Source organism: Pholcus phalangioides, unplaced genomic scaffold (genome assembly GCF_987345545.1).
Source record: "Pholcus phalangioides strain wild (caught in Gottingen) unplaced genomic scaffold, Ppha-v1.0 ptg000008l_1, whole genome shotgun sequence".
Taxonomy (NCBI): Eukaryota; Metazoa; Arthropoda; class Arachnida; order Araneae; family Pholcidae; genus Pholcus; species Pholcus phalangioides.
Window position 1 is genome coordinate 54,668,102 of NW_028301601.1, and position 18,991 is coordinate 54,687,092.

Genomic DNA, 18,991 nt, shown 5'->3' on the forward strand with positions numbered 1-18,991 from the left:
AAGATGTCCCACGGTACATCTATCCGGTTAATCTCATAGCACATTGAGGTGCAGCCGCGCACTATTTGGAAATCCCTGTGCTGGACGCGAATTGGATATAATAATTAGCTGGATTTTCCCGTTTTCTAATATAAATGTGTGTAGATAACAACTGAAGGGGGAGCTGAATTAGGACACCTTTGGGGAGGTGAAATATTCTAAGCGGCTGACGACATTTTGCTGACGGGGGGGGGAGGGGGTCAGTGTTTTGCTGACAAGGGGAGAGACGGGGGTCAAAAATGGCTGAAAATCTGCTTACGTAATACTTGAATGGCCCCTTTGATGAAAGTTCAAAATTTGTGTTGTTTTGTTTATTTTTTGATTCCCCTTGACCACAGCACCAAAATGATGAGTTGGTTTCATTTGGTCTTTTATAACTTCAAGTTATCAACGTAGTTGTTTCAAATTGAAATAGAGAACAAATTTTTTCATGCTGAAAAAATTTGGTATCCCCTACTTTGAAAGCCAGATGGCAGCACCTCCCAAACACTCATGGTAGATACAAATACATGTTGGTAGGACGTCTCAACTCATGGGCTCACCCAGGCATGGCAGGAGGGCCTCAAGAGTAGAGGGGCCTCATAAAAATGAGATTCAGTTGAAATTTTATAGAATTTACCAGGTAGGGCGCGAGCATCAGAAAAACTACTTTGCCCTGGGGCCATAATGCTCTTTAGATGGCCTTGACTGTTGGGTTTTACAAAACACGAATTAAACACAGCTTCACCCCCCCCCCTCCTCCTCCCATCGAAGGTGAAACAATCTTCTTTTCTAATGTTTACCACCTTTGACGCTGCCCCCCCCCCCCCAGCGTCAAAGGTGGAGTCGACTGATCTTATGTATATATGAATTGACAACATCATCATCATTGCGCCCCCCCCCCAGACTTCCAAGTCTATCTCCGCCTATGCACCTGCCCTGATCAATTGTTACGAAAAGCCCATATCAGCCAGTAAAGATTATTTGGTCTGCCAGTAAAGATAATATAAAAAGTCTACCCACAGTGAGCAACAGGCCTACAACGGCACAATTACTGAAATAATGCACTTCACTCATAGTTGGAAAAATTGATGGCAGATTGTGACACTACACATAACAAGCATCACAGTAACAAACTTCATGTTAGGTTCACAACACGCACACATACATTCCAACATGTACCAATTCGTTAGAAATTCCATAGAAGAATGTGGACGAGGTACATGTGCGGTTTAGTAGTAATAAAAAGAATAAATTATCATTGATAGGCTATGCTGACGATGATGGGAGAGTGTTCTTTTGCATCTTCTGTAGTTGGCAGGTGTTAACGTTCTTGCATGTATATTTATTGACTTCTACCAAAAGCAGAGATGCTAGAATTGGGGGGACAAACAAAAGTAGACATATCGCTGAAGAAAACATCAAGGAGGTTTAAAGTTACCATTTGTCCTGTATATACAGGACTCAAGCATTTATGTAAGAGGGAGGGGGTGGTGCATTGCATTATACATTCATAAATCATTAAGAGAGCTCAGGCCTTTCCCTCCAGTAAAATTTATTGGGGGGGGGAGGGTTCAAACAACCTCAGCCCTCAGGTTGTCACCTACGCAATGCCTTCCCCACCACCATCAGCAATAGCATAATATCCTATGTTAAAGCAATCCTTAAAAAAACTGAGTTTTTTTCCCTGATTTTTTTTCTTCTCGAAGGGGCATGTGGACTGCGCATGCCTGATGCTGCAGAATACAGAAGGCAGCCAATTTCGGGGCCTTGGGCACAGAATCTGTTTGCCCATGTGAGAAAAAGACCCCTGTGAACCAAATGATGTAAGGGAGTAAAAATTATCATGAGTGGAAACTATGTAAACTAATGCATTAATTACTAAGTAATGATATAATTAGTAATATAATAGATAACATCGGTGCAGTACAAAACATACTGGCACGCAAACGCAATTAATCATCATAATAAGTGTCACAATGAAAGGCCCCACATCACGGTTGTTTAAGGGAGGTATATATCTATATAGATGTACAGGGGCGCAGTAGCCCAGGTCGAGAACATACTCGCTTAAAGTATCGAAGGATGTTTAGAGGTATTGTGAGTTTGATAACCAGCTTATATATTCTTGTCAGAAAACTTTCCTGACACAGGGGTACAACAGAAACAGTGACCTGACCACAGAAAAAATTGCTACCGTAGGGAGTCCCCCTATTGTGGGGTTAGCGGACCAACCCCTCGATGATTACAAAAAACAAGCCTGCTGTTCGGAATCGGCAATAAATTGTAGGTCTCTGTATATTTAGCCTTCATTTGCAGAAAATGACAGTGATGTGGCAAAAATGATCAAATATAGATATACAAAATATTTCAGTGGCGCCATCTAAGCTTACAAATATTCAACACGATTTAATATGAATAGGTAGTAGTAGTAAAGTTCTAAATCAAAATGATTCAACATTTTTAAAACAAAATTATTTTTGTAAAGGGTTGCCTATTCCCAGATTTGTGCACATACAACTTGACGCTTGGACCAGCTCTAAAAATTAGTTCAATACATTTATGTGATATGATACAGCTTGATGTGATCAGTAAAATGTGTAATAGCGATGTACATATAATCTATTAAATCTTAATTTATTTGGAACACCATTTCTATCATATATATATACCTTTTCACCAATTCGAATAACAATAACACTCAAAATAGTCTCCCAAATCCTTGAAACATTCTCATTTCTCCAAACTAAAAACCAATTCCGCAAATATTTTTTGTTGCGTATCACACCACAAAACATAGACTAGAGTCACTACACAGATGCTACGATTAATCGCAAAACATCACTGGACCATGAAACGGAGCTGTTCACTCAGCCACTCGACGCCTTCCGTCAGACCTTCACCAGTCAGGGCGTTGCTGGCACAGATGTGCCACGGTTTGTCCTTCAAGGTGTCTAGACCCATGGCCTGGCTCACTTTCACGCTGGACAGGGCGTCCCGCAAGTCCATCTTGTTGGCGAAGAACAGAATGGGTACGGTCCGGCTTCTTATGTCCTTGTGTTTAAGCATCATGTCGAGTTCGTCTTTGGCGACGACCATCCGTAGGGCGTCGCTGCTGTCGATGACGAATATTATGCCCTGGGCGTCGTGGTAGTAATGTTCCCATAGGTTCCTGTAGCGGCCTTGTCCCGACATGTCGAAGGCCGTGAAGCTCAGGGTCTTGTTCTTGAACTTGTCCACGTTGAAACCCACCGTGGGTACGATTTCGACGGATTTTTGGTCATCGGGCTTGAAATGGTTGATGATGGTGGTCTTGCCACTGTTGTCCAGACCCACGATCAATACGCTGACCTCGCGGCGTTTCAATCTCAGGAACAAAGCTAGGCGATCGAATAGGCCCATGATTAAAATATACACTCTCAATGTATAAAAATTACTTTAAAAAATTAAAGCCTAACTTTGTTTACAAATTTCATTGGTATACAACTTTGGACGGAATCGATTTGTTTACTGCACGGTTGAATGACGTGCTCACGGTTAACAGAAGTTTTAGGGTGATTTTACTTCTTTTTTTGATTATTACTCTCTATCCCACACTTCGAAATTGATGTACGAAATAAAATAAAAAAATTCTTCGATGTTTTTCTTCGTAGTTGAAATCGAAAATTCCCGTATGTTTCCAAGAAAATATGGTCAGTCTGGTTTAAATACGATATTTCTTCTCAAAGGCACGAATTGTGTTTTCACCGAGTCAAGTGATTTCCTTGCATTTGATGTCGCTGCCGTCGCGGTGGCTAGATGCTCCCTCCAGTAGTATATGCTCGATGGTCGTCTGCTTCTACCAAGGTTATTTGTTTTGGGCATCTCCTCATGTACCTGAAGAATAACTGAACTGTGAATTGCAACATTCAGTTCAGTTCTTTTGGCTTCGTTCATAAGGAACCAGACTAAATGAGGTCGTCTGCTTTTTTTTTCTAAATGAGCTTCCCCTTATAATTAGTTATTATGTGTTATGTAAGATGGCAGCAGCAGTAGCAGTATGAATAAGAGGAAAACTTACTTTTCACGTGTCGTCTGCTTCTACCAAAGCTATTTGTTTTGGCCACCTCCTTATGTACCGAAAAAATAACTGAACTGTGTATTAGAACATTCAGTTCAGTTCTTGGGCTTTTACTACAAGGAACCTGAGTGAATGAAGTATTCTGCTTTTCTTAAAAAATAAGCTTCACCTGATAAATAGTTACTATTTTTAAGATAAGATGACAGCAGCAGTAGTAAAACAAAAAAAAAGAGGAATTTCCCCTGTCGTCTGCTTCTACCAGGGCTATTTGTTTTAAGCACCTACTTAAGCCGGGTTTTCCAACGAATAGGTTTTTTGCGCACGTGAGCCGAATCAGACCATTTCGCGCCAGCAGAAACGTGTTACATAATCACGCTACGCATTTGTGTTTTCCTGGCGAGGCGCATCAGATCTGGTCGGCTATATAAAGTATATGGCTTTGGCATCAGCTACTCTGCATGCTCCCATGGAGGAAAGAATAACAGGAGGTGACATCAGGGGGGAAAGGCGTTGATAGAGCGGGTGATCGGCTGCTTCTTCGTAATCCGGTTTCCGCGTCGACTTTTGTAGCGCTAGTTTGTTTTTTGCGTTTGTGTTAGAAAAAGGATAATCTTTCCTTTCTGTAATTTTCTTTCCCCTCCTTCCCTTTCTTCATATTGTTCGTCACGGTAATTTTTTCGTTGTTTTTTTTGGTTATTTATTTAATCCTCGTTTTATCGTCGAGACGGCGGATTTGGTATGTAGTTCCAACTCTCTTATAGCTAACTTGAGTGATAACAATATCGACATGGAAATTAATAATGATGCTCCCTCTAATGGTTTTGCGAACCCTAATAGGGCTCTGCCTGTCAACACGTGGTCTTCAAATATTAGTGATGTAGACTTATTAGCCTGTGCGTGTAATGAAATTAAATGCTTCACTGTTAAGCTGTCGGGTGCTCAAGCTATTCCGAGATCTCGACCGAGGGACTTGAAAAAAAGCTTATTAAATTATTTTTCAGACACCTCCCAGATCTTAGACGTCCGTTTCACTCGTGGTAATGAACTCATAATTGCGACCTCTTCACAAAAAGCGGCGACCGAAGCCTTATCGATACCTAGGATCCTAGATATTCCAGTCAAAGCTATTTTGCTTACTGATAACATTACCTCGAAATTCCTCCTGCGGAATATTCCTACCTCTGAAACTCTTGCGGACTTGGCCGAGGAAATTCGCGAAAATAACATCACCCTTTTGAGTCTAAGAAGATTTGCAAGAAATGGTGAAGCGTCCACGTCAGTGCTTGCTACTATTTTGGGAGTGAATTTACCTTCAGTTCTCAAAATATGGTTCACCATACATAGACCGAACCTTTTCATTGACCGGCCATTTCAATGCTCCAGGTGCTTCAAACTGAATCATCGACAAGTCCATTGTCGGGCCTCTGGTCCAGTCTGTCGATCCTGTGGGGGTGCTCATAGCTCCTCAGATTGTTCAAATCCTAGATCATGTGTCAACTGTGCTGGTGATCATGATCCAATGGACAAATCATGTGTGTCGTATATCTTTGAATGTAAAGTGCTCGAATTTAAGGCAAATAATCATGTCACTCTTCAAGAGGCCAGGGTTGCGTGTCGTCCTAACCATCCTCAATCATATGCTAGTAAAGCTAGTATGTCCACGATTCCTGTTGACTTGGCATCTTTGAAATTAGAAATTCACAGTTTAATCCAGAGTGAGATCACAAAGATCAAAGAAGCTTTGTTGAATGAAATGTCAATTCAACTACAAGAAACAGTCTCGAACTGTTTGTCTGCTCTTATGCCTGATGTAATCAAGACTGTTATTGACTCTCTCCGTCCCACGGTGGACGACAGGACGTTGCCGAGAAAAAAAAATAAAAATGATCCATCCTCTTCCTATTCCTCGAGTCTTCTGACAGGCGGAGCTCTAGGGGGTTTTTATCCTCCCAAAGGTAATACCTAATTAGTTTTCTTATTCATACGCATGCCACTTTTTTTATTGCCTTTTGTTGTCAGAATTCCAAGCTGGTCCTGCCTTTATTTTTTTTATTTTTCATGTCTTTAAGTCAAAGATTAAATATTTTGCAGTGGAACTGTCGTGGCATTCGTTCCAAATTTAATTTATTTCGTAATATTATTCATCAATTTGACATCATTTGCATCCAGGAAAGTTGGCTCAATTCTAATTACCAATCCTTTTTTATTCCGGGTTTCCATATATACCGTTCTGATAGAACATATTCTTCCGGTGGTGGTTTAATTACAGCTATCAGGTCTGATTTTTCATCTCAACTCATTTGGGCCACTAATGATGTATCTTTTGAAATTCTCTGTGTTAAAATTTTTATAAATAATCATCCATTATGCCTTGCAAATATTTACCGTCCTGATGGCCCTTTTGACATTGATCCTTTGAACCACGTGATATCTTTGATGACTTGCGATTATATTATGTTGGGTGACTTTAATTCTAAAAATGTGAACTTTTGTGGCAATGTAAATTCTTCAGCTGGTATTGCCCTTCACAACTGGTATCTTCAAAATAATATTTGCTTCACCATTCCTACCTGCCCTACTTACTATAGTGCCAATACCAACTCATTTTTAGATTTTTGTTTCAGCTCCCCAAATGTTCATCGGACTCTAACCTGGTCTCCGACTGACAGTCTTCTAAACAGTGACCACCTTCCAATCAAGCTTTCTATTCCGATAAACTGTAATACTTCATCAATGGTTCGTCATTCCCATTGGCCTTCAATTATCTCGGACTTGAAAAATATCCCATCGTCCGATAATTTTGACGACTTGTATACTTTTTTACGCTCTTCTATTTCAAAGCACACTTCGCTTAAACCTCGTAAAAAATTCCCTCGTATCAAAATGGATAGGGATGGTCGATCTCTTCTCATTGAAAAAAAACGTAACTTTCGAAAGTTCCGTTCTTCGCCATCTAATTCAAACTGGATCTTGTACAAACAGAGTGCTGCTAAATTTCGTCGTCATCTGCGTACTCTTCGTCTTAAACTTCTGGCTTTTGAAGTTAAGCCCCATTCTCCCCCTTCAGCTGTTTATTCTATTTTGAGGCGAAACCGGTATGTGGCTTCGAAATCTTTTGATTCTTCCCGACTAGTTTTTTCCATTGCTCACAGAGACTTCACGGGTCCAGAGGACCAGATTTCAATTCTAAAAAATTTTCATTTTCCAAACATTTCCCTCCCTCCTCCGAATCAATTCACTGGTCCCCACCATTGTTTTCAACAATGTCTAGATGCGGATTTCTCTTTTCAGGAACTTCGCAGAGCCATAAGATCCGGAAAATCTACTGCACCTGGTCCTGATCACATTCCTCTTCACGCTTTTAAATATCTCCCTGCTAAAGGCTTGGAATTTTTGCCTGCCTTCAATAGGATTTGGACTTCTGCCATAATTCCATACTCTTTCAAAGAGGGTAAAATTATTTTTATTCAAAAACCTGGCAAATCCCCATCGCATCCGAGTTCTTTTCGCCCTATCACATTGATCAATTCCATAAACAAAATTTTCGAACGCATTATTCTGTTTCGTCTTAATTGGATTTGCCTACGGTTCAAAATTTTTCCGCACTGTTTCTACGGCTTCCGTCCAAAAACCTCTGCCGAGGCCTGTCTCAGAGATATTGTTTCTTATACCTCAGATGCCTTCCGCCAATCTAAGACCTGTTATCTTCTTGCTTTTGATATCAATAAAGCATATGATTCAACCCAACACTCTTTTTTGTTACATAAACTGGCGAGAATGGGTTTGAATGGTCGCTTTTTACTTTGGTTATCTAATTATTTGGGTGGACGGGATCATTTCATTCACTGGCGTGGTTGCCCATCCAATAAGTTTTCACCTTGTTCAGGATTATTACAGGGCTCAACATTGTCTCCTATCTTATTTTCTCTCTTCACTCTTGATATTGTCACTTACTTACCGCCCGACATTAAACTTTTTGTGTATGCAGATGATATTTTCATCATGTATAAATCTAACTGTGAAGCCTATATGGAAGCTCGTATGATGTCTGCAATTAATTGTATCCTAAGGTGGGCGGAGGACAGTGGTCTGTCCATCTCGCTTTCGAAATCTCGTTTTACGATTTTATCTCGGAATCCCACTTCATATGTTCCGAATTTCCAAATCAATGGAAATAGTATCCCGTTTGATCCCTACCTTAAAGTCCTAGGTATTTATTTAGACCGTTCTTTAATCTGGAAAAAACAAATTAATCATCTCAGATCTCGTTGCACTTTCACTCTCAATATTTGTCGTTCTCTTCATCATTTTTCCAGAAATATTCCTTGTTCTATTGTGAAACCTATTTTCATTAACATCATTTCAGCTCTTTTAGGATATGGTTCCATAGTATGGTTAAATGCAGCTAAAACTAACCGTTCGAAATTGGATACTATGTATCATTCTGCAATGAGAGCTACCTTGGGCCTACCACTTTCTACTAGAATACTCAAGATGCGTACCATTTTAGCACTCCCCACTCTGGAGGAAATTCTTCTTCTTAGAAATGGTATTGCATGTATTCAGGCTGCTGCTTCTCCTACTCAAGGCTGTGCTGATAACTTCAATTCAATTTTTTCACATATTGCTCCCAAACTGAAAATCAGACTTTCCCAATTTTTCAGTTTCCTTAATTTCTCGTTCTCCCAAACTCTCAGACCAATCTACTCTTTTTATCCGTGGATTTCGAACAAAATTTCGGTTGTCACTGATGACCTGGATTTTCAACAACATAGACATAAGAATATAATCAACATCCTCTTTCAAAATTTCTTGAAATCTTTAGACCGTTCAACGATCATCATCGCTACTGATGCGTCTAAAAATTCTAATGTTGTCTGCGGTGCTTTTTGTCCCTCTACGAATAGTATGAGAGCATGGTGGATTCACTCTCACTCCTCTATATTTACAGGAGAAGCTCTAGCTATCACTATGGGCTTGAGATCATTTATCCCCACCAGGGGCCAACCCGTGGTCCTTTTTTCGGATGCTAAATCAGTTCTTCATGCGATTAATGAATTCTCCAGTCACTCTCCCACAGTCATCCACCTCCTTTATTCCCAACTTCTAATGGTTTGTTCTTATACCTGCCATATCTCTTTAATTTGGGTCCCTGCACATTCTGGGATACATTTGAACGAGTCTATTGACAGTTATGTTCGTTCGCTTTCCTCCTCTCCCAGTCCTTACGTCACGCCGGCTCTTTATCCAGAGGACCTACGATCTATGTTACGACTCTCATTTCGTCAATATACATCTGATTCGCTTAATTCCACTATTCCTGACTTTCAAATTTTCTTCAACTGTTGTAATCAGATTTCTCATCTCTTCTCTAATTCAAAATTTGAACGCCTCTTTTACAAGTTAATCTGTGATAGAGCGCCTCTTAATGCTTACTTGTTTTTCATCAAAAAAGTTAACAGCCCTCTCTGTTCACACTGCCAACTTCCGGAAACTGCGACCCATTTTCTTTTCAACTGCTCCCGCTTCATGCGTCATCGCATTCCATCCTTTTTTGCGTCCTCTCCTCCCATTAAATCTTGGCCTACCTTCATGGCGTCCAACCTCCGTATATCGATTGGTCATTTCGAAAAATTCATTTCGTTAAGTAAAAGATTTATTTAACATTTCTTTCTGGTTTTGAGGTCCTTTCCAACCTAAACACACACTCATCCTGGGACTACATCTCATAACTCACAAAAGTGATCTAGCATCGTCCCCTAGATCTGAAGATTTTCTTTTTCATATCATCCCATTTCCATTCTTTTTGTTTTTGTAGTAATCTACTACTGTTGTTGTTTTGAATTTTCAATTTTCTTTATTTTATTACCTACCTCACATTTCTCTCTCCCAGCCAGGGAATGGTCTCTGCAGCCGATAGCCCTGCTTAATTCAACTGTAACTGTGTAACTGTAGGTGACATCAGGCAGGAAAATTGAAGCCGTTGTGGCAACCCTATGGACTGACAAGTAAGCCCAAACAAACCGCTCTTTTCCCTATACTTAACATGTGTTTTGCCGGATCGAATTCTCTTAAAATATTAATATCTAAATAAATTTAAGCACCATGACTGTTTAATGCCTCTTCAGGTAATCTACATGATCCAATAATGGGGAAAGATAAAATTTTATCCTTGTATAAGGGGTTTTTATATTTTTAATTTATTTTTGAAAGGGGAAGATCATTTTTCACTCTCAACTCGTCATACGTTTTTAGTTCAGTGCCTTCAATATATTTTAAAAATTGGATGTATCATATTAATGTCTATAGGAATATGATTAATTAAAATAATATGAAGCTCCAATAAAATGCAATTTTCATAATTTTTTCTTTTAACTGTTTATTTTGCCTTTTTGTTTCGTTCATCATTATCATAGATCCGGGACATTTCGAAAGTTTTTGAGGCCCGTGGGCGCTCGTCTTAAGCTTTACATGAGGAATTTTGATTTCTGAATAAATCCTGAGGTGCTCGAGCACCTTCTGACGGGGACGTAGCTAGGATTTTTGCCACACGGGGCAAAGAGCATTTTGCCGCCCCCGTGCCTCAAAGTACTGGTGGAAGTGCTCGAACGTCCTCCACCACTGTGTATTTATGGTTTTGCTGCCTGTAGGCTGTACAAATTTCGCCACCCTTCTTCCGTTCCACTCTCATATTCTTGAATACGTATGATTGAAATATATGCCGCCCATCCGAACCTTCCGCTATGTACAGTAGATGTAGTATTGAGAAAAAAAATATTAAAAATAAAAAAAACTTTTTTTACGAGCCGCGGTAAGTCATCTTTCTGGCCTATAGTATTTAGGAAAATAATCACTTGGGCTGTTCCCCCCCCCCCTTCATTTTGTACCTATTACTTTGCTTTTAAAGTGGCATGTGTACGAAAACTTGAAAAAAAAAAAAAACCAGTTTCGAATTGAATTTGAAATCTAAAATTATTGTTGTTGTTCTACCTAGACTGGAAGTATCTACAATATTTTAATATGAACAGTTGAAAGGCATTATATATGCTAATGTTTTGCATATATAATTTTTTTCGCAAAAAAAAAAGTCAGATTTTTTCAAACACCACTTGTTCAAGTGTCTTTAAACATCGTGTCACTCTCAGCACTGAGGTATTACATGCTTTGGCATAATTTTTTTTAAATTAAAATGCCGAGAAGGAATTTTAGGGCACAAGATATGGGTAAATTTTGTTTATTTTTGCAAAAGGTTCCATGTTGTTGAAGTTAATATTCGAAAACAAATTACAACTAAAATTGTAAAAGCTCTCGTTCAATTGTGTAAATATATCCACAGAATTTAAGGGGAAAAAAATTGAGTTCCTAAAGTGAATAGTAAATTTTTAAATGATTTTTAAAAACGGGGATGTTTCTCATAGGAAAGCATGGGAAGCCACGGTTTGTTTGGGCTTACTTGGTCCCTTTAATAGATCGATCACTGGCTTCATCTGGCAACCCAGATTCCCCGTGCTTTCTCAACGGAGGCGCTGGTCGCGTCACCTCCTGTTATTCATTCCTCCATGGCATGCTCCGGTTAGAACGGAAGGAAAAGAAAACATACACGAGTGAAGAGAATATCGGCAAAACCGCGGCGCACGACGCATTTGACTCCTCCAGAAGCAGTCGGCTAATCACGCCCAACGTAAAGCGCTGTCGTGAGCCGTATTGTGCTCTGTAGGAAAACAGTCATGCTGCTTTTCTTATTGGTGAGTGGACGGCGTGTCGCGCTGGGCGAATCACGTTGCGCGCGGCACAGGAAACCTGCTCCTAGGAAAACCCGGCTTTAGGATCCTATGGGTTAGATTGCGTTGGTGGGCGATGGGAGAAAAAGATTTCTGAAGAAGGGGGCGATGGGACAAAAAAGGTTGGGAAACTATGTGTTACATAATCACGCTATGCGTTTGTGTTTCCTAGCGTGGCGCATTAGATCAAGACGGCTATATTATAGTATATGGCCTTGACAAAGAATGACCATACGTCATGTATTCACCGGGACAGTCCCGGTTTTTTCCCTTGGGCGTCTCGAGTTGTTAGCGAAAGGGTCCCGTTTTTTACACGAAGCTTACTTGAATTTTTATTCTTTATTGAAGTCAAAGAATGAAATTATTTTCCCACTCATAAATTATATCATGATGATTACAATCATAAATAAAAATATTAATCTCTCACATTTGTCTTGGTGAACGTTTTATTTCGTGGAATTCATTTAAATCCACTGCAATTTGGAGTAATGCTTTATTTACCGCCATTTTGATTTTTTTTAGTCATTTCTCCAATTCTTAGCGACTTTGTTTACTTTTGGCGTCATTTTTGGCGATAATTGGCGATGTTCCATATTTTCCCATATTTGGAGTCCCAATTTCTAGTATTTTTTCCGAGGAAATATGGTCGCCTACCATATTTGACATCAGCTACTCTGTCGTTTGCATGCTCCGGTTTGAAAGGAAGGGAAAGAAAACACAAAGAGTGAAGAGAACATTGGCAAAACGCGCTGCGCATGACGCATTTGACTCCTCCGGAAGCTGTCCTCCAATTACGCTCGATGTAAAGCGCTGCCGTGAGCCGCGTTGCGCTCTGTAGAAAAACAGTCATACTTTTTCTTTCAAACCGAGCACAAATCAGGTCTATCACCATCCATGGGCGATTTACTACTTAGTGAGTTGTGCCGGAAGTATAACTAAGTGTGTACCTAACAGTCTGAGTGCGTATGTAGTGTTGTGTTTGATTTTTCACTGCTGCCATCTATATTAGGGTGGATCGAAAAATCAAAATGTGGATTAAAGAATCGGCTTGGGGTGCAAAAGTTGTCTTTTGAGCGTACTAGCATAAATGCAAAATTTTTTCAACTTCAATTAATTTCCTCCAGTGCCCCAAGGCACTTAAATATTTGCCAAAATTCGATTTTTATACAAATTTTGAAGGAAAAACAAAAAAGAGTTAAATAATCGATTTCACAGAGAAAATGGTATAGGCAGAGAATGAAAAATCATTTATTGTTTATTATTAAATGTATAAAATTATTTATTATGGTGAAAGTTGGAAGTAATGGTGGAAATATTCATGCCATATAGCCAAGCAGTTGAATGATGCATTCGCCTAGTGTTTGAGGCATCGGAAAGTGCGTGTGGAGAAGAGACACGGCTTCATATTGAATGGGATAAAATCAAGAAGCCATATCAAACATTTTAATACTAAAATGCATTACGACATTTAGAAATATGTAAATCTTCAAATTAACACAATTAAAAAAGCCATTATATAAGTTCAACTTATTTTTACGATTTATTGCTTTGATTTTTAAATTTATACTTCTTGTATTATTATAAAATTATTATTATTTATAAGTTTATACGTTAATATCTGAATACTCTGCGCGGAGCTGCGACAAATTTGTACCGCGACGAATTGACATTTCGACAAACTTGTGTCCCGACAAATTTGTACCGCGACGAATTGACACTGCGACAAACTTGTGTCGCGATGAATTGGAGCTGCGACAAATTTGCACCGCGACGAATTGACACTGCGACAAACTTGTGTCGCGACGAATTGGAGCTGCGACAAATTTGTATCGCGACGAATTGACACTGCGACAAACTTGTGTCGCGACGAATTGGAGCTGCGACAAATTTGTACCGCTACGAATTGACATAGCGACAAACTTGTGTCGCGACAAATTTGTACCGCGACGAACTGACACTGCGACAAACTTGTGTCGCGACGAATTTGTACCGCGACGAACTGACACTGCGACAAACTTGTGTCACGACAAATTTGTGTCGCGATGAATTGGAGCTGCGACAAATTCGTACCGCGATGAATTGACACTTCGACAAACTTGTGTCGCGACGAATTGGAGCTGCGACAAATTTGTACCGCGACGAACTGACACTGCGACAAACTTGTGTTCCGGCAAATTTATACCGCGACGAATTGACACTGCGACAAACTTGTGTCGCGATGAATTGGAGCTGCGAAAAATTTGTACCGCGACGAATTGACACTTCGACAAACTTGTGTCGCGACGAATTGGAGCTGCGACAAATTTGTACCGCGACGAACTGACACTGCGACAAACTTGTGTCGCGACAAATTTGTACCGGGACGAACTGACGCTGCGACAAACTTGTGTCGCGACAAATTTGTGTCGCGATGAATTGGAGCTGCGACAAATTCGTACCGCGACGAATTGACACTTCGACAAACTTGTGTCGCGACGAATTGGAGCTTCGACAAATTTGTACCGCGATGAATTGACATTGCGACAAACTTGTGTCGCGACAAATTCGTACCGCGACGAATTGACACTGCGACAAACTTGTGTCGCGATAAATTGGAGCTGCGACAAATTTGTATCGTGACGAATTGACACTGCGACAAACTTGTGTCGCGATGAATTGGAGCTGCGACAAATTTGTACCGCGACGAATTGACATTGCGACAAACTTGTGTCGCAACAAATTTGTACCGCGACGAATTGACACTGCGACAAACTTGTGTGGCGATGAATTGGAGCTGCGACAAATTTGCACCGCGATGAATTGACACTGCGACAAACTTGTGTCGCGATAAATTGGAGCTGCGACAAATTTGTATCGTGACGAATTGACACTGCGACAAACTTGTGTCGCGATGAATTGGAGCTGCGACAAATTTGTATCGTGACGAACTGACACTGCCTCAAACTTATGTGACGACGAATTGGAGCTTCGACAAATTTGTACCGCGACGAATTGACATTTCGACAAACTTGTGTCCCGACATATTTATAGCGCGACGAATTGACACTGCGACAAACTTGTGTCGCGATGAATTGGAGCTGCGACAAATTTGTACCGCGACGAATTGACACTTCGACAAACTTGTGTCGCGACGAATTGGAGCTTCGACAAATTTGTACCGCGACGAATTGACATTGCGACAAACTTGTGTCGCGACAAATTTGTACCGCGACGAATTCACACTGCGACAAATTTGTGTCGCGATGAATTGGAGCTACGACAAATTCGTACCGCGACGAATTGACATTTCGACAAACTTGTGTCCCGACAAATTTGTACCGCGACGAATTGACACTGCGACAAACTTGTGTCGCGATGAATTGGAGCTGCGACAAATTTGCACCGCGATGAATTGACACTGCGACAAACTTGTGTCGCGATAAATTGGAGCTGCGACAAATTTGTACCGCGACGAACTGACACTGCGACAAATGTGTGTGACGACGAATTGGAGCTTCGACAAATTTGTACCGCGACGAATTGACACTGCGACAAACTTGTGTCGCGATGAATTGGAGCTGCGACAAATTTGTACCGCGACGAATTGACACTTCGACAAACTTGTGTCGCGACGAATTGGAGCTTCGACAAATTTGTACCGCGACGAATTGACATTGCGACAAACTTGTGTCCCGACAAATTTGTACCGCGACGAATTGACACTGCGACAAACTTGTGTCGCGATGAATTGGAGCTGCGACAAATTTGCACCGCGATGAATTGACACTGCGACAAACTTGTGTCGCGATAAATTGGAGCTGCGACAAATTTGTATCGTGACGAATTGACACTGCGACAAACTTGTGTCGCGATGAATTGGAGCTGCGACAAATTTGTACCGCGACGAACTGACACTGCGACAAATTTGTGTGACGACGAATTGGAGCTTCGACAAATTTGTACCGCGACGAATTGACATTGCGACAAACTTGTGTCGCGACAAATTTGTACCGCGACGAATTGACACTGCGACAAATTTGTGTCGCGATGAATTGGAGCTTCGACAAATTTGTACCGCGACGAATTGACATTGCGACAAACTTGTGTCGCGACAAATTTGTACCGCGACGAATTGACACTGCGACAAATTTGTGTCGCGATGAATTGGAGCTGCGAAAAATTCGTACCGCGACGAATTGACACTTCGACAAACTTGTGTCGCGACGAATTGGAGCTTCGACAAATTTGTACCGCGACGAATTGACATTGCGACAAACTTGTGTCCCGACAAATTTGTACCGCGACGAATTGACACTGCGACAAACTTGTGTCGCGATGAATTGGAGCTGCGACAAATTTGCACCGCGATGAATTGACACTGCGACAAACTTGTGTCGTGATAAATTGGAGCTGCGACAAATTTGTATCGTGACGAATTGACACTGCGACAAACTTGTGTCGCGATGAATTGGAGCTGCGACAAATTTGTACCGCGACGAACTGACACTGCGACAAATTTGTGTGACGACGAATTGGAGCTTCGACAAATTTGTACCGCGACGAATTGACATTGCGACAAACTTGTGTCGCGACAAATTTGTACCGCGACGAATTGACACTGCGACAAATTTGTGTCGCGATGAATTGGAGCTGCGAAAAATTCGTACCGCGACGAATTGACATTTCGACAAACTTGTGTCGCGATGAATTAAAGCTGCGGCAAACTTGTGTCGCGACGAATTGGATCTTCGACAAATGTGTACGGTGACGAATTTGTACCACGACAAATTTGTACGGTGACGAATTTGTACCACGACAAATTTGTACGGTGACGAATTTGTACCACGACAAACTGAGGAGGGACGAGTTGAGCCACGACCTCCTATATAACCTATATCTAGGTGGTCGGGGTTGAGCGCAATAATTTGAGTGCGACAAATTGACCGGGTACGGGTGCCATCGATGGTGGCAGCAGCTGTTCCATAAAGGTCTGGACACACATATCCGCACCGTGCCCGACACGTGCGTCGGCCGAGTGTAGGTCATCACACGGTCAAAGAATAATTCTTTGCTAAGCAATGCAGCCGTTCACACATATCCGCACCGTAGCCGAGCACCGTCACCGCACCGTCACCAACTAGTTTATTTTATATTTTTACGGTGACGGTGCGGTCTCGGGAGAGAGAGAGAGAGCGCAGATTTTTTTTATAAAAGAGGAGAGAGCGCTCATTTATTTTATGTCGCTTCTCAATTTTCATCAATTGCTGAATTATTAATTCCATTCATTTCTTGATTTTAATCAATTTCTGCATTATTTCTTTTATTAATTCTGAATTTTCATTGGTACTGAAATAATTTCTTTCAATTATTTTTAATCCATCGATTCTAAAGTTTTCCTTAATTTCGGAAATGGTTTCTCACATTAGTTTAAAATTACCTCCATTAATTTTTGTGTTAATTCACATTTGTGTAGTTATTATTTTTTTTTTTTGTATGGGGGTATTTCTTAGCGTTCGCGTATATTCAGTATGCCGATTCTCTCTTCCCACAAAATATATGAAATCTTGTTAAAGAGAGGGGGGTGTCCTAAACATTTTTCGTGCCCCGAAATTGTTTGGACGCACCTGGCCCCGCTTCTGTGGTACTAGCGTAATATGTAGAAAACATATGGATAAACATTTTCACAACTTTGATGGGAAAACAAAGTTTAAAATTATGTTTCATAGCATATAACGAAATTTTGCCGGGGAGATTTTTGTTAAAATAATAATGTAAACTTGGAAAACTAACTGGGTTTAATTTCCGATGCTCTATAAATGAATCATTGTTTTGGTTTTAACATAAATTATACATATAAATAGAAAACGGTTCGAAAATTTGTGGGTTTTTTCTTATGGGAAAATATAGGAGACATTTTAAATTTGGTACTCACATCAGATGCAACATGTTAAGCCATAAATGCTTAACCCATGTCCTGTGCTCCAAATGCGGCCCTCGGAAGCATTTGATGTGGCCCGTGACAACAAAAAACAAAACAAACCTCTCAAGTGGTCTCAAGCACATTTCAAAATCACTTGAGTGACTAGCGGCACACCTCCAGTTCACTTAAGTGGATCGTGATACATTTGCAGATTATCCTATTGAGTGGATAGTGGCACATTTCCAGATTTCTCGAGTGGCCCGAGGCATCCTTGCAGATCACTTAAGCGACACATGCCACTTCTTTTTAGATAATTTTGGAGGATCGAGACTCATTTCTGGATAACTTAAGAAGCCCGCGAAATATTTCAAAACAATGAAGTGGCTCACACCTTACAAAAAGTCGAGCACCTTTGTGCTAAATATCTGACAAAGGTGTTTCAGCGACTGGGACTTTGGCAATGAGTGCTTTAAATTACTATCGAATACTGGTGAGGCTTTATCATTGAATCAAGCCCCGGCAAACTAAACACCCCAATTGTTATTGATTTTAATATCCATTTGCCATCTGCAGAGGAGAAAATTTTCAGTTTAGAAGATTCCGCGAACACACACACACACAGAGTAAAAGATATGCTCGCTCTTTCGTACAATATGCTCCTACTGAGCTGAGATACACTTCTCCGAGGTGTTATCGGAATTTGACACCACCTGCCCCTACAGATGATTATATTTATGATGGCCGTTGACTCTGAATAAAAAAAAAACGAGTGTGTAGGTGAGGAAGAGAGTACCCCTCTCCCCCACAGATTGTTTTAATTTCTATATGACTTTTTTTTTTCTCTCTCCATAAATAATCTCCTCTCTCCAAACTATATACAAGAATGCATGTAGTCAAACTAAGCAAATGGCCGTCTTTTTATTTCCAGCTGCATTTAAAGATTCTATCCTTTTTTGCGGGTTTGTCACATACAAAAAATCTATCGGAGATCAATCTAAAATAAAAACAAAATTAAAATTTTTATAAAAATCACATGCACACACACATATAGAGACAGATAAAAAATTTATATACATGTATTATTTACAGAAATGTTTAGAACAATTAATTATTGTTAATTTACGCTAGGGTTATTATATCCAAATCACTCTTGTTAATTAATTTACTGAACATTTTGATTACACCGAACCGGCTGCGTTAAAGACTTGAAGCAATCCAATCGACACAGCTTCG

General features: G+C 40.4%; 1 protein-coding gene across 1 annotated transcript; it reads right to left on the minus strand.

The window, feature by feature from the left end:
- Positions 1 to 2,542: 2,542 nt before the first annotated feature.
- On the minus strand, positions 2,543 to 3,540 carry Arl6 (ADP ribosylation factor-like 6). The gene has a single exon (XM_089235496.1). It carries the CDS (start codon positions 3,418 to 3,420, stop codon positions 2,860 to 2,862), a length of 561 nt encoding a protein of 186 aa, XP_089091622.1. The 5' UTR covers positions 3,421 to 3,540; the 3' UTR covers positions 2,543 to 2,859.
- Between the last annotated feature and the right edge of the window lie 15,451 nt (positions 3,541 to 18,991).

Excerpts from the sequence above, each read along its gene's own strand:
- Arl6 (XM_089235496.1), bottom strand. The coding sequence starts at position 3,420 with ATGGGCCTATTCGATCGCCTAGCTTTGTTCCTGAGATTGAAACGCCGC.